Consider the following 20,383-nt stretch of genomic DNA (forward strand, 5'->3'; position numbering starts at 1 on the left):
GGAAAAAAAAAAAAAAAAAAAAAAAAAAAATGGAAGAAAATAATCCTATTTGCAAATGCACCAAAATCATAAAACAATAGCACAACCCATTTAATGAAAGCCTTAAAACTTTACCAATGGACATCAGAGAAACCTGAAATCAGTGAAGAGCTGTAATTTATTCTTGGTTATAAAGCTTCAACAGGGTAAAGAGGTCACTTCCCCAAAATTAATCAATAAACTCAATGCAATTCCCTCAAAAATGGGAGAAGGTACAAGGACTTAAAATGTTCTTCCACATGAAATTGAGAATGGCTATAAAAAGAAAAATAATTCGGGATACTAGTTCCACTCCATGGTAAAGTATAACAAACTTTAGTAACTAAACAGTGTGACACTAGCAAAATGGACAAGTAAACCAATGCAACACTTATAGAATCCAGAAGTGGACCCAAAATATATGAGAATTTAACACAGGATAATAAGGCACTTTATAAATCAGTGGGGAAAAGATAGACTATTAGCCATTTGGGAAAGAAAACTAAGACGGATTGCTACCTGATTCCTTTCCACAAGATAAATTCATGATTGATCAAAAATTTAAACATAAAAAGTGAACTCGTACAGGTATTAAAAAACATGAATTCATATTTTTGATGCTCTTGCATTAGGGAAGACCTTGTCAAATTTGGCAGAAAAGTCTGAAATCATGATGAGAAATATTGACAGAAGAGTACGTTAAAAAATTCAAAACTTGAATTTCTGTAAACCACTTTCCCACAATAAACAAAGCTAAAAGACAAATGACGGGGGAAAATATTTGCAACATCTGTGACAGTCAAAAAGTTAATATTCTTAATGTAAAAAGAAATATTCCAAATCAATGTGACAAAGAGAATCTCAATAAAAAAATGGGCTAGAACATAAACAATTTACAAAGGAAGAGATTCAAGTAGCCATGACATGTAATTTAAAATATCCACTTTTACTAGTAAACATACATGCATACATGTATGTATGCATAGAGGGATGACTGGAAAGATTTTTAGTGGTTGTATCTAGGAGTGAGATTTTGCATAAAATTCACTTTTTTCCTTATGTTTTTCTGTATTGCTTAATTTTTCTATGTGGGTCTATATTTTCTTGATAATCAGAAAAATACCTTAATGCTATTTTAATTTAAAAAGTAAAAAGATGAGAAGACAGGGAGAGCCGAGTATTGCTCCAGCAGCTGCCAAATTCCTGAATTTTTGTTCTCACTCAGCCACAGGCAGCACTGCCTGTGTGGGAGATGCTCTTACTTAGGAGACAGGGGTGTTCTTGAATCAGAATTCGGAGTTCCAAGAGGAATATGGTTAAGAAGCTTCAGAGTTGAGGAAGAGGGATGACTGTTTGAATCAGCTGGGAAGCTTTTGAAATATCCTCTAGCCCAGGCTGCATCACCATCACATTAAATTGGCAACTCTGAAGTGGGTCCCAGGCATCGATATGTTTTAAAGCTCTCCAGATGATTCCAACATGCAGCCAGGGAAGAGAGCCACTGGATCACATGAAATTGGGGGCTCTCTCTGGGTAAGGAGCTCTGTCGATGTGGTCCGCAAGGTTCTAGAGATTTTCTCAGGCCTAATCAGAGGGCTTCTTGGGGTGAAGGAAGGAAGGGATTCAGGAACCAAGAGGAGGGAACAATTCTGAATATACCGTAGGAGTGGGCAAGGCCTAGTCCGTCTTACTGAGATTTGGGTTTAAACTGATTGCTTTTAGTGGAAGCAGGCAAAGTGTGTTGTACACACAGACCCTTCTTCCCCACAATTAGGGGCTCTATTTTTGTCCTTTTTAGGGCTATAGAACAGGCTACACATACCGCCACCCCTTTGTCCAAGAGAAAACCAAACACAAAAGTGAGGTGGAGATTCCAGCCACGGTCACAGCCTTCGTGTTTGAGGAGGACGGCACCCCAGTCCCCACCCTGCGACAGCACGCCCAGAAGCAGCAGAAGGAGAAGACACGCTGGCTGAACACGCCCAACACCTACCTGCGGGTCAATGTGGCCGACGAGGTCCAGAGAAGCATGGGCAGCCCCCGGCCCAAGACCACAGTAAGGGGGATCCCCAGCACAGACGTGGGTGGAGAGAGGGGCAGGCTACATTTGTGGGGTTAGGCAGCTTTAAAGGGGGAACAGAACGAATCTCTCCTGGGCCTGGGTGAGTGCATTTTCCTCCTAGGGCTTTCTACTGGGCATCTGGGAACAGCTGCTCAGGCCCACTGAGTCCCTCTTTCTGGCACCGCTGAGCTGATTTTTCGGGTCTGAGGAGCAGATTTCTCTAGAGGGCAGCTGGATCAGGGCACTCCCAGCAGCACAAAACCCGGGAGCAGCTGGGTGTTGCTTCTTGCTCCCACATCCAGGGGGGCCCTGGGAAATTCAAGGCATGGGCATCCAGCATTCGGACTGCAGATCTGACACAAGACCAGGAGGGTGGGATAGTCACTTCTCTTAAGTTATCTTCTCTCACACACACTCTCAGTCTGATTTTTCATTCACATAAAAGCAGCCGGCAGCCAACTAGAATAGTTCTTCATAACACAATATGAAGCCCTCCAAACTCACATCGAGTTACCTAATTCTGAAGCCCAAGTGGTAGCCTGTCTGTCAAAGCTGGTTCCCAGGGTTCTGACTCCTAGTTGCCAGTGATTTTCCTGGCTGGCTGTTGGCCGAAGGGCCTTCTTTGGCAGCTGGGTCATCTGTCGCCTGTCTCTACTCTGGGAGACAAACATCGAAGAGGCTCAAGGAGAGAGAACATCCACGTAGAGGCTTGCTGACCTTCACGCAGGCTGGCGGGCCCAGGTTTCACGGGTGGACCAGCAGGGAGGACGCATGGGCCTTGCTGCTGTGCCTTACCCTGGCCTTGTGTTTGCCCAGTGGATGAAAGCTGACGAGGTGGAGAAGTCCAGCAGTGGCATGCCCATAAGGATCGAAAACCCAAACCAATTTGTGCCTCTCTACACCGACCCCCAGGAAGTGCTGGAAATGAGGAACAAGGTGAGCTGGTGGCTGCTCATCTCTCTCTCCTCCAACAAGGGGGGATCGCGAGTCCTGCAAACACGAGCTGGTTCTCAGGGTGCGCCCGACTCACCAACACCCCAGAGGCCTCACGGGATGAAGCAGCTGCTGTTTACGGATCATGTTCCAGGCACTGTGCTAAGTGCTGTGCTTGCGTGGTCCTGTATGACCCCTTTACATGGTGGGGTGCTTGCTTTGCACATTAGATGTGTCTGAAAGATCTGCCCACAAACTGTGTCTTTATGGATTTTATGCCATTTTCCTTTTGGCTTATTTTTACAATTTCAAGATCCTTTATATCTGTTTCTGGATCTTTGCCTGACAATTCACTCACTTACATTTCTAATGTTACTTTAACAACTTCAGTTGTAGCAGACCACCTCTCACAGGTCAGAGGGCTCACAGAACAGTGCTCCATGTGTGGCCCTGGACCCCTGCAGCACTTGTTCAAAGCTCAGATTCCTGGTCACCGCCCTGCCCCACCCCCTTCAACCCCACAGAGACATAGATTCAATAGGTGTGGAGTGGCCCTGGGAATCTGTATTTAAAACAAATTCCTCAGGGGCTTCTTAGGAATATTAAAATTTGAGAACCTCTCTCAACTGTGCCTTGTTTTACTCTTTGCCTCTTACAACTACCCTCTCAGAGTTCATGCAATTCATAAACCACTAATTCACTCTGAACAGACATGGAGACCACCTCTTAGAGGGGATGGACTGTGCTGGAATAGGAGACGAGCTCCCATACCACTGGACCCAGGCACAGGCCACACCAGACCCCGGTGTGCCTTCCCAAACTCCACACTCTTACACTAAACAGTCAGCTCACCCCCCTTTCCCTTTCCATACAGATTCGAGAACAAAACAGACAGGATGTGAAGTCGGCGGGGCCTCAGTCCCAGCTCCTGGCGAGTGTCATCGCTGAGAAGAGCCGGAGCCCGGTACAGCAGAGGCCGCCCCTGACTGGAGGGGAAACGTGCCTGCCTTCTGGGTCTTCTGTGCTTGGGGCTGGGCAGCAGGACCCCTGAGTGCTCATGCCCATCTTCCCCGGTGATCTCGGGCACCAGTGCTCTTGCTGCAAAGTGGAGGTCCACCTCGCAGGGGGGCTGTGAGGGCCTGGGAGGACGACGTCACATTGCCCCCTATGGGCACCGGGCAGGGAGCAGCAGCCCAGCCTGCCCACAGGAGTGATGCTGGCGGTTTCCACCCCTTCCACCACGGAGCTCCTCTTTGCCCTCTATTAACATCCTGTCTAATGGGGACTCATGGGTGTGGGGCCAGTGCCTCAAGCCTGCCCGGCCCTGAGCATTTCTGACCTCTGTGCGTGGATATGGTGCCATCTGGGCCAGAGCTCTGGGAAGATGCTTGTGTACCCACAGAGGGGGGCGCATAGATAGAACCAGTGCTCCTACAGGATGGGAAGGGACGGTTAGTTGCCCGTACAAATCCACATAGAGTTAGAAGGTATAAAGTCATTGTTTTCGTGCTTGAGATAGAACAGTGTTTTGTCTAGTGCTTAGTCAGCAAAAGGGACAAAGTTGAGAATTCTGGCTTGTGTTGGAAATTATTGCTGCTCATTGCAGGTAGCAATGGGCGTGGCATCTTCCTCAGTGGTAAAAAGTGGGGAAATACAGGGAGTGTTCCTGTCTACGGAGCAGACTGAGATGATGTGATGATTTCAGATCAGGCTGCAGCCCACAAGTGGGTGCCCATTGGCAGGAGAAGTGTGAAAGTTGTATCTTCACACCCCCTCCACCCACCCCGGCTCAGCTGAGAGGAGGAACACTGAATGAACCACAGGGCCAGTGACAGAAACAGCCCGTGATTCTGGGGAAGGTGGGAATTCAATACAGTGAGTGAAACTGTTAAAAAATGACTTTGCCATTTATACCAAGGGCTCTCCTTGGTGTCCCTCTCCTTGGGATCTTGGTCTTGGATTCTCCCTCGACTCCATGATTCCTTATAATAGGCTTGCTCCAGCCTCCCTTTTGGAAGGAGCCACAGGCCCATCATCAGAAGACCTGGCAGGCCAGGGAAGGGACGAGTGGAGGGCACGGTCTGAGCCTGCTGCTCCGGGCTCCGCTCCCTGTGGCCTCGCTTTCCTGGGCTCCTCCTCCGCTTCAGAGCCCTGCATTCTCAAAGGCCAAGACAAGGATGCTGGGTTAGGAAAAGGGGCTGAGGAGCCTGAAGTTTAGTCCCTGTCTTGGGCTAGAGGGGTCAAAGGACTCCTGAAGCTTATTCAAGGTCCAGCTGGTCAGCTCCCCAGAGCTGGGAGCTCCACAGAGGTGATGAAACCCAGTGATTTTGCCAGTGTCCCTGCAGGGACCAGCAGTACAGGCGGGTTGAAGATCTGAGACTCAGGACCTTGCCCCTTTGTAACTTGTGACTGTGTGCAAAACAGGACCAACAGTCCAGACTGAGAACGCTGAAGCCGCTGTGTGTTTTGTATATGATTTAATGCTGTGTGTTGTGGCTTGCACTGCTGTTGGGGGATGGGGAGGGGCCGTGGTGGAGAATGGCTGACATGAAGCTTGCTTGAGCCAATGCTATGCTTGCTGGGCTTTGGCTGACTGACTTTGGGTCACCAACTGTATTTGCATAGTGATGGCTTGGAAGTGTCCATAGAAGGGATTGCAATAAAGGTGCGTCTTCCTTCTGCTTGGGAGTATCCTTTGATTTTATTTCAGGGGCAGTAAATACAGGGGCCTATATTTATCCAAGCAGTTGCAAAATCTGGGTCTGGGGGGGAGGTAGTCATGGGGAGGAATGAATGGTCCCTACCCCTAAGGCCCTGAGCTGTTTCCAAGGAGCTGCTTGCCACGCTGTCCCTAGCAAGATGACTGGCAGCCACATGAGTTTGAAAGGAAGCTCGGGCCTGGGCCCCAGCTGCGGCGTTCAAAGTAAATACAGGGGCCTATATTTATCCAAGCAGTTGCAAAATCTGGGTCTGGGGGGGAGGTAATCATGGGGAGGAATGAACGATCCCTACCCCCAAGGCCCTGAGCTGTTTCCAAGGAGCTGCTTGCCACACTGTCCCTAGCAAGACGACTGGCAGCCACATGAGTTTGAAAGGAAGCTCGGGCCTGGGCCCCAGCTGCGGCGTTCAGAGAGCGACACACACTCTGTGGTTAACTTTCAGTCTACAGAGAGCCAGCTGATGTCCAAGGGTGACGAGGATACCAAAGACGATTCAGAGGAGACAGTGCCCAACCCCTTCAGCCAACTCACTGACCAGGAGCTGGAGGAGTACAAGAAAGAGGTGGAGAGGAAGAAACTAGAACTTGAAGGTAAATAACCCTGGGGCCCCATCGCTTCAGAATCTCCAGGGTGGAGGGGAGAGCTCAGGACCACCCAGAGAGGACCTTCCTGCCCTTCACCAATTAATATTCTTATTAATATAATACTGTGAATCACAATAATGCCCCTCGTTGCTCTGTGCCAAACAGTTACATGGTGCCTTCATGACCTCATTTGACCCTCATTTGTGAAGTGCTTAGAATAGTGCCTGTAAGTACGGCTTAAGTCAGTAAACACCAGATAAATGTTAGCTATAATATAATTGCAGTCATCATAATTATCATTAATTATCTGTCAGATCTGGTATGTATCTTGGAACCTGGAAATCAAAACTCTCCACCAGCTAACACCTTTATGTCTTTTTCTCACGATTTCTTCATTTCAGAATCCTCCAGTCAATTCCATCTCTCCACGGTGACCCCCAATATTCGTACCGGTGATAGCTTGTATGCCCTCTTTCATGCTTTGTCCCTTCCTGGCGTGGTTTCCCTTCTCAGCTAGCTTGATCCAAAGTTTTTGACACTTCAAACTTCATCTCAAACCCCCTCCAGTTAGAAAGTCCTCCTTGCCACCCTCCCCAACCAAATTGAGCTGTTCCTTTTCTTTGCTTCAAGAGCACTTGGGGTCTGAGACACATAAATCAGCTCCCGTTTGTGTCCACTGGGCTAGGCTGTCTTTCCCTCAGGGAAGGGTCTTCCACTGCCACCACATTCCCAACCTGGCACAAAGCAGGCACTAGGAAAACCCTTGCTGGCTAGCTTGGAGTTCTAATGGGCCAATTGGAAAGTAGATAAAAAGACATGGTGTTTTAATCCTTAGGGATTGTTTGGACAGAAAATGTAAATGAAATCAGTTAAATAAAGAATTAGCTACATGCAAACACATCAAGAGTGTTTATAAGGGGGTTTAGTGGTTCTTTGGGGGGTCCACTTCTCGCCATTGATGAGCTCTGTGGTCACAACATACAGCACCTGGCTGCTCCTCTCAGAGACAGGACAGGGACGGAGCCAGGCTCTGTCTGGCAGCGTGGGAATTTTCCCACGGTCCTACTGTCCACATCAGGGGTAACAAATTCCACTGGTAGATGTGCTTTGATGACGGAGACATGACTCTGAGTTCTCCCATTTGCCTCCCTGAGGTAGTAGCAGAAATAAATCAGGAGAGCAGCTAACTTCCAGCAGAGGCTCATTAACAGCCAAGAGAAACAATGACCAAGCAGAAAAGCAATTTTTTAAATGCTTGCTCTCTCTGCCTGTCCCTCCTCTACTTGACCTCTGTCCTGAGGTGGTTTTCTGTATTTTCAGGAGAGAAGGAACCCGCCACAGAAGAGCCTAGCTCACCTGTGAAGTCAGCAGCTGCTTCTCCAGCACAGAGCCCAGTGAAGGCAGAGACAAAGAGCCCTGTGGTCTCTCCTTCCAAGTCTTCAGAGGGTGAGTGGAGCGGAGTGGGTGGGAGGGAGCAAGGGAGGGGTGCGTCCACAGGCGTGGGAGGCGGGGCAGGCACGCACACTGCAGGCACCCTGCCTTCCAAAAGCTTTGCCCTGCTGCTGCAAAGCTTTGCCCTCTGCTATTTCTAGGGAATCTGAGATAGGGGTTACCAAATTTCAACTTGTTTCATTCGAAGCTATGACAATATACCTTACCACTTCAGCCCAGTCTAGGCAGCAATCAATAAGTTAATGACTGGCCTGTAGCCTGCTCACCTCTAACTCAGACACGGCTGGCTGATGGTCCTTTGCAGTGCAGTAGCCCAGTTCTCAGACTTTAATATGCACAGGGACCACCCAGGGATCTTATTAAAATTAGGACCCTGATCCAGTAAGTCTAGGATGGGGCCCAAGATTCTGCATTTCCCAAGTGAGGCTAATGATGTCATTCTCAACCTTAATGTGACTGTACATTGGAGTCACCTAGGGAGCTTTAAAAATCTTGGTGCCTGGATCCCACCCCCAGTGGTTCTGAGTTCAATGGTCTGGGAGACATTTGGCAGGAGAGGGGGGTTGGGTAGCAACCTAGAGTTTTAAGTTCTTTCCAGGGGAATTTAACATGTAGTCCAGGTTGAGAATAGCTTCATTAGAGAGATATTAGTTTGAAGAAGTGAGTTCTAAGCCCAACTGAACTGCTAATTAACAATAACTCAGCTGCTAATTTTAGCAAACCAGATAACTTCTCTGTGTCTCAGTTTCCTTGCTGTCAAGTGGGGCTACTAATATTTTCCCTTTTTAAGGTTCTTATATGTATAAGGGAAGCGTAGATGAAAACATACTTTGAAAGAGTAAAAGCATGATTTAAATGTAAGATCTAATTATGGTTATGATAATAATATACAGATGGTGGATGAATACTATTATAGTCCCTAGTCAACTAAATCATAAAAGTGTCTTTAATGAGCTCCTGGATTCACTCCAGGGCATGATCACTCCTGCCCTGGGTCCCTCAGAGATCCCCACACGGGGGGTTGGTCTGCCATCCAAAGAGCAGCAACTTGGTGGCCTCCTAGGTGGAATGGCCATATGTGTGGATTCTGATGGAATCCAACCCCTGAGCTCCCTCCACAAGCAAGCTGCTGCCTTGAGCACAGGCCCAGTGTTGCCAGAGGAAACCCATCTGCTTGAGGCCAGAGCGTCAAGTGGATGTGCCCTACTGTTTGTGTTCATGTGTCTCATCATGGTGTTGTCAACCTGTCTCCACAATGTCTTCCTTTCTCTTCCTATTTGTGCCTTCATCAAAGGAGTTTCCTCCGATTCTGAATACTTGTCTCTGTAGTAAGTATAGAGAGGCTGTTTACTAACTCACTCTGACACTTGCAGTGGGGGAGGGAGGTTTTTCCAAAAGAAATATATTTCTCCCCAAGTTTTTCTTTTGCTACTCACAACCCCGCCTTCAGGAGTTTTCCTGGCTGTAAAATCATGACCAATTCTCCATGTGCTATGTGTGGACTAGGGTTCCCTTTGAGAGACATGGATATACACACATAGGACACACACAACAAACATACCCACGCACAGGGCGCACACAGCCAGAAGCAGCAGGCCCCTCAGTGAGTGGGCAGTGGGACCATCTCTCGGGCACTCCTGCAGTGGAGTGCTCATGGCCCTCAGGAGTTTACCCCACCCATTCCTAATGCACTGGTGCCTCTAAAGTGCCCACAACCTCTTCTGGGGCTGTGGGCCAGAGCTTGAATGCCTTGGGGACCAATTGTCTTATAAGGATGCATAAAGGGCCTGACCTGACTAGGGTCTTCAAGATCCCTCAGGGCATATGCACTAACTGCTGGAAAGAAATCCAGGGCTGGAGAGGAGGCTCATGGCAGGAGTAGGACAAGCAGTGGCAATTCCATATCAGCTCCTGGGAGGGACAAAGGGCAGGAGGAGTGTGCGATGGATGGGATAGCTGTTTACATACTGCCTGACATAGTACCCACTGTAGCAGGATTCAATGTTCTCTCTGGCCCAAATTCATGCCCTTAGAGGGGCACATTGTGGTTGAGTCACTAGAAAAGTCAAGGTCTTCCCTGAACACACTTCCTAGAACACAGACAGAGCTGGGGAGCATGGCTGCCTTGGAGCAGACCCTACATGATGAGCCACGTTGTAGTTGCATGGGGTGACCAATGTCAAGTGGGGCTGGGTAGCCTTGGCCAGGCTGCTCAATGGCTTGCCCAGCTCCTCAGGGAAGACAGGGCTGGTGCACTGGTATTTGCATTCCCATATTTAGCTCACTCATCAGATCAGAGATGGCTTTTTTCAACCATTTGTCATTATGCTCTCATGTCCTCCTCATCTGTCTCCCTGACTCCTACCCCATCAACCTCCATGAAGGAGAGTCTTTAAAATCTTTTTCTTTTGCATATGGCCATCTCCTTCTTTTTGACTAGCTCCTGACTGGCATTGTCTCTGCTGACTCCATCCCCCAGTGAACCTTCTGGGGTATTGGCTAAGCCTGCAAAGAAATAGCCCTGTATTTGACATCAGAAGATCAGCTCTGCCACTAACTAATTTACCCATCTCAAATAAGTCAGTTAAAAACACTGCAGAGGCAGGGAATAACACAAATCCTTACCTTTCCTAATGCAGCATTGTTGTCAGGATAAAATGAGCTAATGAGTATAAAAGTACTTTGTAGTGTGCTTATGTAAATTAGCTCTTATTATGTACCATGGTCTCTGAATTGTGAGAGCTGATACACCACTTGATGTTTTAAGCCACTAAATTTTGGGGTGGTTTGTTATGCAGCAATAGATAGTTATTAAATCATGGTGCATAATAAAATCTAGTTTTATGGAAGTTAGTTCTGTGGATTGGAGTTGACTGGACTTAGCTGGATGGTTCTTCTGCTACATGTGATATCAGCTGTGGTTGTAGTCACCTGGGAGCATGACAGAGCTGGAACTTCCAAAATGGTACACTAATATGTCTGGTGCCTTGGCAGGAGCATTTCTGGGCTCAGCTGGGACACTGGGATGGCTGGCAGCTGTGGTTGTAGTCACCTGGGAGCATGACAGAGCTGGAACTTCCAAAATGGTACACTAACATGTCTGGTGCCTTGGCAGGAGCATTTCTGGGCTCAGCTGGGACACTGGGATGGCTGGACCTCTTCCCCCTGCCCCTGAAATGTGGCCTCTCCACGTGTTTTCATCAGGGTAGTCGGACTTTATACATGGTGGCCCAGGGCTCCCAAAACTGTAAAAGCAGAAGTTGCTAGGCCTTCTTAAGTCTTTGGCCTGAGGCTGGCTTTGTAGCACTTTTGCTTCTGTTGGTTATAGAGAGCCATGGGGCCAGCCCAGGTTCAGTGCTGGAGGGGACCACACAAGCATGTGAGTACCTGGAGGCATGGCTCATTAGGGCCACATCTGCACACCAGCTGTACCACACACTAAAAGCATATTGGTGCTTAGGGGAGCTTTTATGTCCCAACCATGCCGAGTGGATGGGAGTTACACAGTCTACCATACCTATTTACCAGCTTTACTTTCTTCTCTATCAGTGGTGCTGTCTCAGTCCTTGGGGTAGGTAAAGGTGAGAGGAAATATATCATTCTAAACTCATGTTTCCCAGTGTGTGGCCAGTGGACCTTTTGTATCAGAATTACGTGGAGATTTGTTAATATACATCTCTCTTGGCCCACCTTGTGTTTCACAGTCTATTGTAGGGACAAGCCCGGGAAGCTGCATTTTCACAAGCTCCCTTGGTGATCGTTTCAGACACTGATATTTGAGAATTTAAACCCAGGCAGAAACTCTATTGCATACCTCTCTGCATGGCAAGTATCCAGTTCATTGACCAGCTGTGAGGCAGTTCTGTTTACTGCTCTTCTGTTTCCCTGCTCTGTGCTTTGAGCACCCTGTGGGCCTTTCTGATTGTTGCTGCATGAGCACCCAGCCCTTTGTCAGCATAGGTCATAGATTTTTTCAAGGTCTTTAATGAACATTTCTTGGCTTCTCTATGCGATGGTGCAGAGCTGCCTTTTCAAAAGGGAAGTAAAAACAGTACATTGCAAACACCAATTCTCCATGCATTTGGTATATAGGTCATGGTCAGTCTGGTTGACAGTGGGTTCAGAAGCAAGTTAGCAAATCCAGTTTCTAGGCCCTCCACTGGTGTCTCCCCTTCTGCAAAAAGAGGGCCTCTCTAAACTGTGGGACTGGGACTAGGGGTCATGTGTTTGGCCCTGAGATTTTAGCAGGCCAGGGGAAGAAAGGCAGGCTTGCTCCTAAAGTTAGGAAAAGACAGTATTCCTTCCCCACATCCTCAACCCAGTGCACCCACACAGAAGAGCCCCACTGCTGTGGCGAAGCAAGGCATCTATTGAATCTTCATCTGGCCTCACTTGGCAAAAGTCAGCTGCAGTAAGCATGGCTCGAGCATGTGGTCACTGAGCTGCGTGATGGTTGCCGGAGAAGTAAAAGACAGAGTTTCTGTCCTGAATGGTTTACCTGGGTGGTGAATGGACTCTTAGACGAAAAGAGACAAATGCCACATGCAAGTGCAAAATGAATATAGGAGGGCAAGATCGTTGTCTGCCTTCTGGGAAGATACTCTCCATATTTCCTAAAGTTCCTCACTGGTTCCTCATATGAAATGAAATGGCTATGAACACATGTCATTTCCATATTTTTATTAGTGGAACTGAACCAGTTAATTCTCAGATATCTCCACTGAGGTGCACATGACATGCTCTCCCCCTTCCAACAGCCTCTCTCCTCCCCTCTGTCTGTTTCCTCCACCCTGCCTAGAAATACTCTGAACTGAGCCCCTTCTGGGCCCCCTGCCATGTTCAGACATCAATATCTGTTTAAATTAGTAGGCAGGAGTTACCACCCTGCTGAGGGTGTGTTCCCCGAGCAAGCCACATGATAGGGGTGCAGGGTTGGATGAGACACCGTCCTTCCACCTCCCGCTGAGAGCCCTGCTCTATCCCCCAACCACCATGTCAATCTGCCTTCCCATTGCTCTAGACTTGCTTTACAGAATTGCCTAGAAATGGTTCTGTTAACCCCAGGTGGAATCCCTCACCTGAAGGAAATGTTATGGGTCATGTCTTTTGATCTTTTTCTAGAAGATGCTAAGAAGACAGAAACAAGCAAAGCCACCACAGAGCCGGAAACAACTCAGCCAGAAGGGGTGGTGGTCAACGGGAGGGAGGAGGAGCAGACCGCAGAGGACATCCTCAGCAAGGGCTTGAGCCAGATGACCACCGGTGCTGACACGGATGTCGATACCTCCAAGGACAAAACTGAGTCAGTCACCAGCGGCCCCATGTCCCCAGAGGGCTCACCTTCCAAGTCTCCCTCAAAGAAGAAAAAGAAATTCAGAACCCCCTCCTTCCTGAAAAAGAGCAAAAAGAAGGAGAAAGTGGAGTCCTGATTCATGGCACCCTTGGGCTCCCTTTTGTCTCCTCTCCTCCCTTTCCCTTCTCCCATCTCTGTCCCTGGAAGCACAGGGCCAAGGAGAGATAGAATAGGACCCTGGATCACACTTGGAGGGGGAACTTCGAGATGGCCTGACCACCCTCTCATTTTACAATTGCCCCAGAGAAATCAGATGACTTGCTCGAGGTCACACAGCTAGTTAGTGGCAAAGCCTGTACTAGAATTCAGGTCTCCTGATCCCAGTCCAGTGCTCTTGCCCCTACACAACACTGCCTAGTTGTGGGCTGCCTGTGTTAGGATATTGCCCACCAATCTGAGCCCAAGGCAAGAAGGCCAGAGATGGGCCACAAGCTCTCACAGGCTCAGACTAAGTCGACAGGTCGAGGCTTCCTCTGAGTAAGGTCCATTTCTTGGTGGGAATCCAACCTCCTGCTGATGGAGCTATCTCTCTTCTCTTTTCCATTTTGGGTCCCTGCCCTGCTGCTCAAAGTAACCAGATAAATTGACCCATCCCCTCCAATAGAAGTTAATCTTTGTTCCCAAGGGCTGATGGCTTAACTTGCGCTTTCCCAAACACTAACCCTGAGCTTTCTTCATGGAACCTCTTGAATGATGGATGGAAGAGTTGTCAGAGTTGGCAGACATGAGGGCAAGCCAACGAAGCCTGAGAATTGGGGATGTCTTAATCAATATAAGAAGCCAGGAACTTGACCCATATAAAGTGTACATCTCAGGCGCTTCAAAACTAAAACCAAATTTAACATAGAAAGAAGTTGTCTCATGCTCAGGGTGGAAATTTGGGGAAGTTTAAGTACTCTGTTGGCCTTGGGTTTACAAGGAGGATTAAAACAACACAGGAAATGCTCTGCTTTTCTAGCTTTGCATGACACCCGAAGCAATGCAGCAGTACCTGCCTTACTCCTGTCCTCCAGTCAGGGTCTTCTGACCTTTCCTCAAACCCAGAAGCACTTGCTCACAGACCAGAACTGGAATCTTACTCTTGGCGCCTTGACCTTGTCTCCTTTGGGGATCCAACTCTGAGTCACCCTGGGTCCAGAGGAAGAGCCCTTCAGGATTAATCTTCTTGGACCAGGTCTCAGGAAAATGCTTGAGTGTCCCCAGTTCTGTCACTGTTTGTCCATCCTGGGGCCTGGTAGTGTCCACAGCTATTGTTTTAAATGCCAACACTGTCTTTTCATATTCTTCCATGGGGCATTGATTAATGAACATTGCTTGGGTCCTAAAAATTAGACAATCCATTCTCTTTAAAGCACAGTTATCTTCAAACAATATTTTTTCCCTTTTGTTCTGATATTGTAAAAATATTTTTGAAAGTTCTTAAATCATAGTTTTCCATTTTTGAGCACTTACTATCTATAACACTGTGCGGGCTTCATGTACATTATATCCTTTAACCCTCACAGTAATCCTGTGAGGTGCATAAGATCATTTCCATTTTATGGGTGAGGAAACTGAACCCCCGCAAGGATAATTGACTTGCCTCAGGTGATTGGCTAAAGAGAGCCAGAGCCACATTTGAACCCAGGTCAGTCAGAGTCCAGAGCCCTGCTTTTAACAGCTATGGTGGATGGACAACTTTAATCCCCAAGGGGGATTCTTTTAGACCAGGACCCATTTCTGTGACTGGTGTCCAGTGCATAATGTTAGCACTTGAAGTGAAGGCAGGAAGCTACCTGTGTTTACCTCATCAGTGCACATTAAGTTCCTGATGAACATGGACTGTGGTGGTGCCGGTGTGTGCATCTGACAACGGAGAAGCCAGAGCCTTCCAGTTGGGACAGGAAATACCATCCACAGTTGGCTGTTTCTTGAGAAGGAAGGAAACTGGCTGATGACCAAGGAAAACCCAATGCTGTGTCTCTCTAGTGCAGGTTCCTAACTGCTTCCCTAGGCCCCTCTCTCTGCTCTGCTTCCTGACTGGGTCAAGTCTTAGGATAGAAACCCAATGGTCAGGGGCAACGATGCCTCAGAACAATCTGTCATATTGAAAATGCCTTTAAAAGTCAATCCTTTGATGACTTCTTTAAAAAAATAGATTTCACATTTATTCATTTATCCTTTCACAATATTCGTTAAGCATCCACTATACATCAGGCATTATGCTGACATTCAAAGAAAGCGATCATTGTGACTAGAGTAGTAAGTGGCAGACAACGCTGGGAGGAGGTGGAGTGGACACGATGCCTGATGTGGCTTTCCGTGTGTGAGTGGTTGTAGTCCAGAGGTGATACTGATAGACCCTGAATTCAACAAATTCTCTGTATTCCTTTTGTGACAGAGAGGCCTCATTTAGGTGAAAATGTTGGAACCTTGCTGGAGCCTGTCCTTGGAATTTCTGCCAGGAAATAGGAATTTCTCCTATTTATCAATTTTTTCATTTCTCATACATTCAAGAAATGCTCACTGAGAGTGGGTCATGGGCGAGGCATGAGGGTAGTATATAGTTCCTGCCCTCAAGAAGAGCGTGAGTAGAGGAGGTGTGTCGACATTACAAAACAGGGAAGGGTACAGAGGTGCAAAAGGAAGCAACAATTAACAATCTTGGGAGCTAGAGAAACCTTCCTGAATACAGCTGTGGCTGAGTTAGGTTTTCAAAACAAAGAGGAATTTTCCAGGAGAATGAAAGGGTTAGGGTGTTCCACGTGGAGGGAAGATCACGAGGAAAAGCACAGAAGCGAAAGGCTCCACGGCGTGTTCATGGGGCAAAGCAGGACCACCGCAGCAGGAAGTATAAGGCAGTTTTGCCTCACAGGTAGGCAGGGCTGGATCACAAGGAAACACAGAAAGTGTGGAGGAGCTGGACTTGATCAGGGAAGGGGTTTGGAGCCACTGAGGGCTTTTAATCAGGGTAGAATCATGATCAGACTTGCATTTTAGAAAAATCCCTTTGGTGGCTGAGTGCAGAATGGACTGCGGTCATGAGCTGGAGACCTGGGAGATATGGTGAGGCCCTTCTGAAATGTCAGTACTGTAACTCGTTTGATGGCCTGCCCCACACTACACTTTCCCCTATAGCAAATAGCGAATTGCCAGCCCAGAATTCATTTCCATAAAATTCTTTGGATAAAGCATCATAAGAGAGATTTTCAGCAAGGAGAGGGAAGTCTGCGAAGAGCTAATGCGTAGTCCACAGTTTCTGATTCTCTCTCACCTTGGTATAAGAGTGCTGGGAGAGACTGGTAGGATCATTCCGTTGATTTCTTCCTTTGTATGTATGGGATGTGACATGCATAGCTCCAGGCTTGAGGACACGCACCAGACGCTGTAGAAACAGACATGTGTCCAAACAAGACCTCAGGCTTTTAGGGTGAGAGGAAAGGGCATTTCCTTTGGCTCTGGATACAAGTGGCTGAAAGCTTTGACCAGTAGCTGACTAGATAAAATGTATAGTCGAGAGCTCAGAATTGGCCGGCAGTAGGTTTGTTTCTAGTTGAGCCTCTGTGCTTGGACATGCTGCAGAAAACAGATGAGAAAATGTGAACCCATCTGCTGTGCTGTGGCTGGCTGAGCAGGAAGTGGGAGGTTTCTGAGCCTGTTTCCATGGGAAGGAGTAGGGGAGGGGAGGAAGAGGGGTAAATGGTTACAGAGAGACAACTTTGGCTCCAACAACTCTCCACCATTGGTGGCTGACACCCAGTTGTGTGCGAGAACCATCCTTACCATGTGACCTTTCCCTAAACTGCATAAGTGCTGCCAGGGGTCACTCCTCAGCCCAGGTTTGGGCTCCGTAAGAGCCTCCTGGCCTGCAGGTGACCCGAATAACTGTCCTACTGCAACCAGGTTATACTCATAAAAAGGACCCCCCTCAACACTCCCATAACTAAAATGAGGTTCTTCCTCTGTGGACAGATAAATTATTTTAAAGGACTTAGGGGATTTGGGTGAGGAGCAGTAAGTTCTTACAGTAAGAAACCCACTGTAAAGCACTGCCCTATGCCACTGATTCATGTAGACTGAAGCGTGAACCCTGTTCCTTGTGGATAACACTCACTCCTGGTAAGGTAGCAAGACGGCCATCACGTGCTCTTCAGCACCATCGTGACAGAGGGCTACCACTCACCACGTGAGGAGAAATGCCATAAATCCAGTTTTTCGTTTGCCATGGATTTGACAGAACCAAAGGCACAATTCACTTCTGAAAGTCTAAAAGGTTAAAAATCAGTTTGGATTTCTCTATGAAGGTATGCAGAGGGGTAGATAGACACATACTCTACCACAGGCCTGTATGCCATGCTTTGTCATGAGTGTGAATTTTATGTTGTAGCTCCAGGCCAAGAGGAATCAGTTCTTGACGACTGACCAGATGAGAAAACATCCCCCTACTCATTTCACACATGGGTCAGCAGCGGCCCCCAGCTGCAGTTGATGCTGGGCGTGGAGGAACCAGGTCTTGCATCATCTCTCATCACCTGAGCCCAAACTAACATAAAATTCAAAGAGACTGAGAGGAAATGAGGGCAAAGATAAATCTATGCTCCCACGAAAAGGATAGGGCACCCATAATTCAAAACCCAAAGGGATATTATCTGTTTTTTTTTTTGTCTTTTTTCCGTGTCCGGCAATGGATCGCAACCCTCAGTGTTGCCCCTGCACCGGACCAGGGACCGGCAACGGGATCGCAAGCCTCGGTGTTGCTCCCGCGCCTCGCTCAGCCAGTGAGCGGGAACCGGTCTGCACATGGGATCCGAACCCCCGGACGGGAGCGCCGCCGCGCTTCCCAAGCGACGCACCATCCAGCGCGCCACCGGGCCGGCCCGATATTATCTGTTTTGAAAGGGACTATTTAATACAAGAAGTGAGAGGCCTGTAGTGACTCTAAGTTCATGAAATATGCTCAGAGGTTATCATCCGTGCACGGTTCCACTTGCGCCACAGTGTGCAAAAGCGTACACAATAGTGTAATTATTTCCACAAGCCCTGTCTAGCCAACCTATCTGTTTGGGTGCGGCACCCTCTATCAGAAATGAGAGGTCACAGGTAGGCTTCCTTTTGCATCTCACGGTGAGAAGCCACACTCGCCCAGGATCAGTGTGGGGGTTTCAGGTGTGGTATCCTGTAGTGGAGAAAGCACCTTTCCTCACTTTCATACAGACAGTTCCTTTGAGCATGCAAATTTCTCTTCTTAGGGACAGGCAGGAAGAATTTCTAGTTGGGGGTGTTCTTAAAAATACAGAAGTAATGGATTGCACTGGCTGATACTTAGGTGGTATTAGGTTTTGCCAAATAGGCGTCTGGTGCCATTTTCCTTCAAGATTTTCCCAAAAGTTGGGTCATGCTATGAGAAATTGGGGCCTGAAGAGGGAGGAGAAATGATTACTACTGATGCAAGGGACAGATTCAGGGGTAGCTGGAGTCAGACCCTCAGTGTGAGAAAATACCAGTAGTTTTCCTGGTAGAGTCAGTTCCTCTGCTCCTTTTCTCACCCGTTGTTACCCGAGCATCGAGTCAAGGCCAGCTGCAAAGTGGCAAACCCTTTATCTCTAAGTAGTGTAAAGGAATGTTGCGAGAATTTGAGGGGTGTTGAGAGAATAAATGTAGAAGGACCTTAAACTTTTTTCTCCCCTCCAGCAAATCATTTTGTATAATTTTTAAAAGCCCAAAGGCTAGATCTTCCCTTTTAAAGTGAAGCAAGAAGAGGGTGACAGTTGGACCAAGGACAGAGTAGCTACACTTGAAGAACATCAAAGCCCCTTATAAAATGGGAATATATTTCAGGGAACCCCACCCCCAACATTTTAACTCCACCTGATGCCTATTGGTCCTGTTTTGTGGGTATTTGTTTGATATCCAGGTACTGCAATCTATGCTACCCTCTCCCGAGAAAGAGACAGGGTGGGGAGAACAAACAGACCGGGGCCTGGGACTGCCTGGCTGGGTGTGGGGTTGCAGGAACCCCGTCTAGATAGAAAGTGCAGTGTTTCTAAAGCTGGGGATGGTTTCAGTGAAATGTCTGTGTCTGACAATCGTCACGCGAGAGTACTACTTACTGTCTTCCCTTGTACATACCTTGTCTGTGTTGAGCTTTTCCTAGTATTGTGAGGTTTCCGATAGGGGTTCCATGTAAATACCCTTTCTGCTACTGAAATGCCAGCCCCCCGATCACGCATCTGCCCCACAAACAGTTTGCCGTTCTCTACGCTGACACTTTTTGAGCCACTGATGTGCAAATTGATGGTTAATTTCTTGGGTTTTTCTTTTGCAATTTTATATATATACACATATATAATATATATATATATATATTTATGGGTTGGTTTTGTATCATCTTCTGTTTGAATCTCTGAGCACCAAAGCTGCCCTTTGATTTTCATGAGAACTTTCCAAAGCCACTTCCTGAGCCCTTTTGCTGCTTTGGTGTCTGACTGTGTTGCCAGGGTGGCATCTCTGCCTGTGGATTTCTGTATGTACGTGCTATTATCTCACCTGCGGGTATTACCCTAGTAAATCTCACGTGCTTGGTTTCCCAGTGTGTGTGACCCATCTCTGTCGGCTCTTCAGTTCTTCTGGCTCCCTGGGGAACAGAAGTCAGGAAGGGGGCCCATTTATGGAAACATTAACCACACAAGAAACTCACCTTTGAGACCTTTGCTCACACGTGGAAAGCTGCACATGTGAATCACTGAGTTCTGATGCGAGAAGGGAAGTCAGAAAATACGATAATCCGCTGAGGAGGGAAAGGCCGTGCAGATTGGCCGGCCGCTCTGTGGAGGTAGCCCGAGTTAGCTGGGGTGGCGTCGGAGAGGAGGGTTGCAAAATCAGACACCTGGACCTGCAGCATCCTCAGGGAAGCAGCGTGGCAGATTTGTGGGCTGAAATAGAAAGGGGTGTCAGTCCAGAATCAGTGGGTTGGGGAGAGCAAAGAAGTCACCCTAGAGGTGAAAGGGGAATAGAGATACTAAGAGGGAGAAAGGAAGAGAGAAGAGAAAGGAGACTATTTGCCACCGCCCAGCTCTTCTGTACTGAAAAAATACTGCAGACATTCAGTATCAGTTGAGCCTCCATACGCACATGCCAGGTGCTGTTTAAGTATCTTATACATAGCACCTCATTTAATCCCCATAAAACCCAGAGGTTGGTTCTATTACTACCCACTTTACAGAGGAGCACCCAGGCTTTGAAATAAGGAGACTTTTCATGGGTGACAGGTTAATACATGGCG

At 47.7% G+C, this 20,383-nt stretch overlaps 1 protein-coding gene across 1 annotated transcript in view; it reads left to right on the forward strand.

Annotated features, from left to right (window-relative positions):
* Positions 1-14,469, forward strand: part of ADD2 (adducin 2 (beta)) — a 115,060-nt gene extending 100,591 nt beyond the window's left edge. Inside the window, exons 11-16 of the mRNA XM_008577652.1 lie at positions 1,817-2,074; positions 2,897-3,016; positions 3,888-3,977; positions 6,176-6,323; positions 7,638-7,763; positions 12,891-14,469. Of these exons, the coding sequence (XP_008575874.1) occupies positions 1,817-2,074; positions 2,897-3,016; positions 3,888-3,977; positions 6,176-6,323; positions 7,638-7,763; positions 12,891-13,198 (1,050 nt within the window). The 3' untranslated portion in view covers positions 13,199-14,469. The remainder of the gene's footprint in view (positions 1-1,816; positions 2,075-2,896; positions 3,017-3,887; positions 3,978-6,175; positions 6,324-7,637; positions 7,764-12,890) is intronic.
* The last annotated feature ends 5,914 nt before the right edge of the window (positions 14,470-20,383 follow it).

This window comes from Galeopterus variegatus, unplaced genomic scaffold (assembly GCF_000696425.1).
Source record: "Galeopterus variegatus unplaced genomic scaffold, G_variegatus-3.0.2 Scaffold1558, whole genome shotgun sequence".
NCBI lineage: Eukaryota > Metazoa > Chordata > Mammalia > Dermoptera > Cynocephalidae > Galeopterus > Galeopterus variegatus.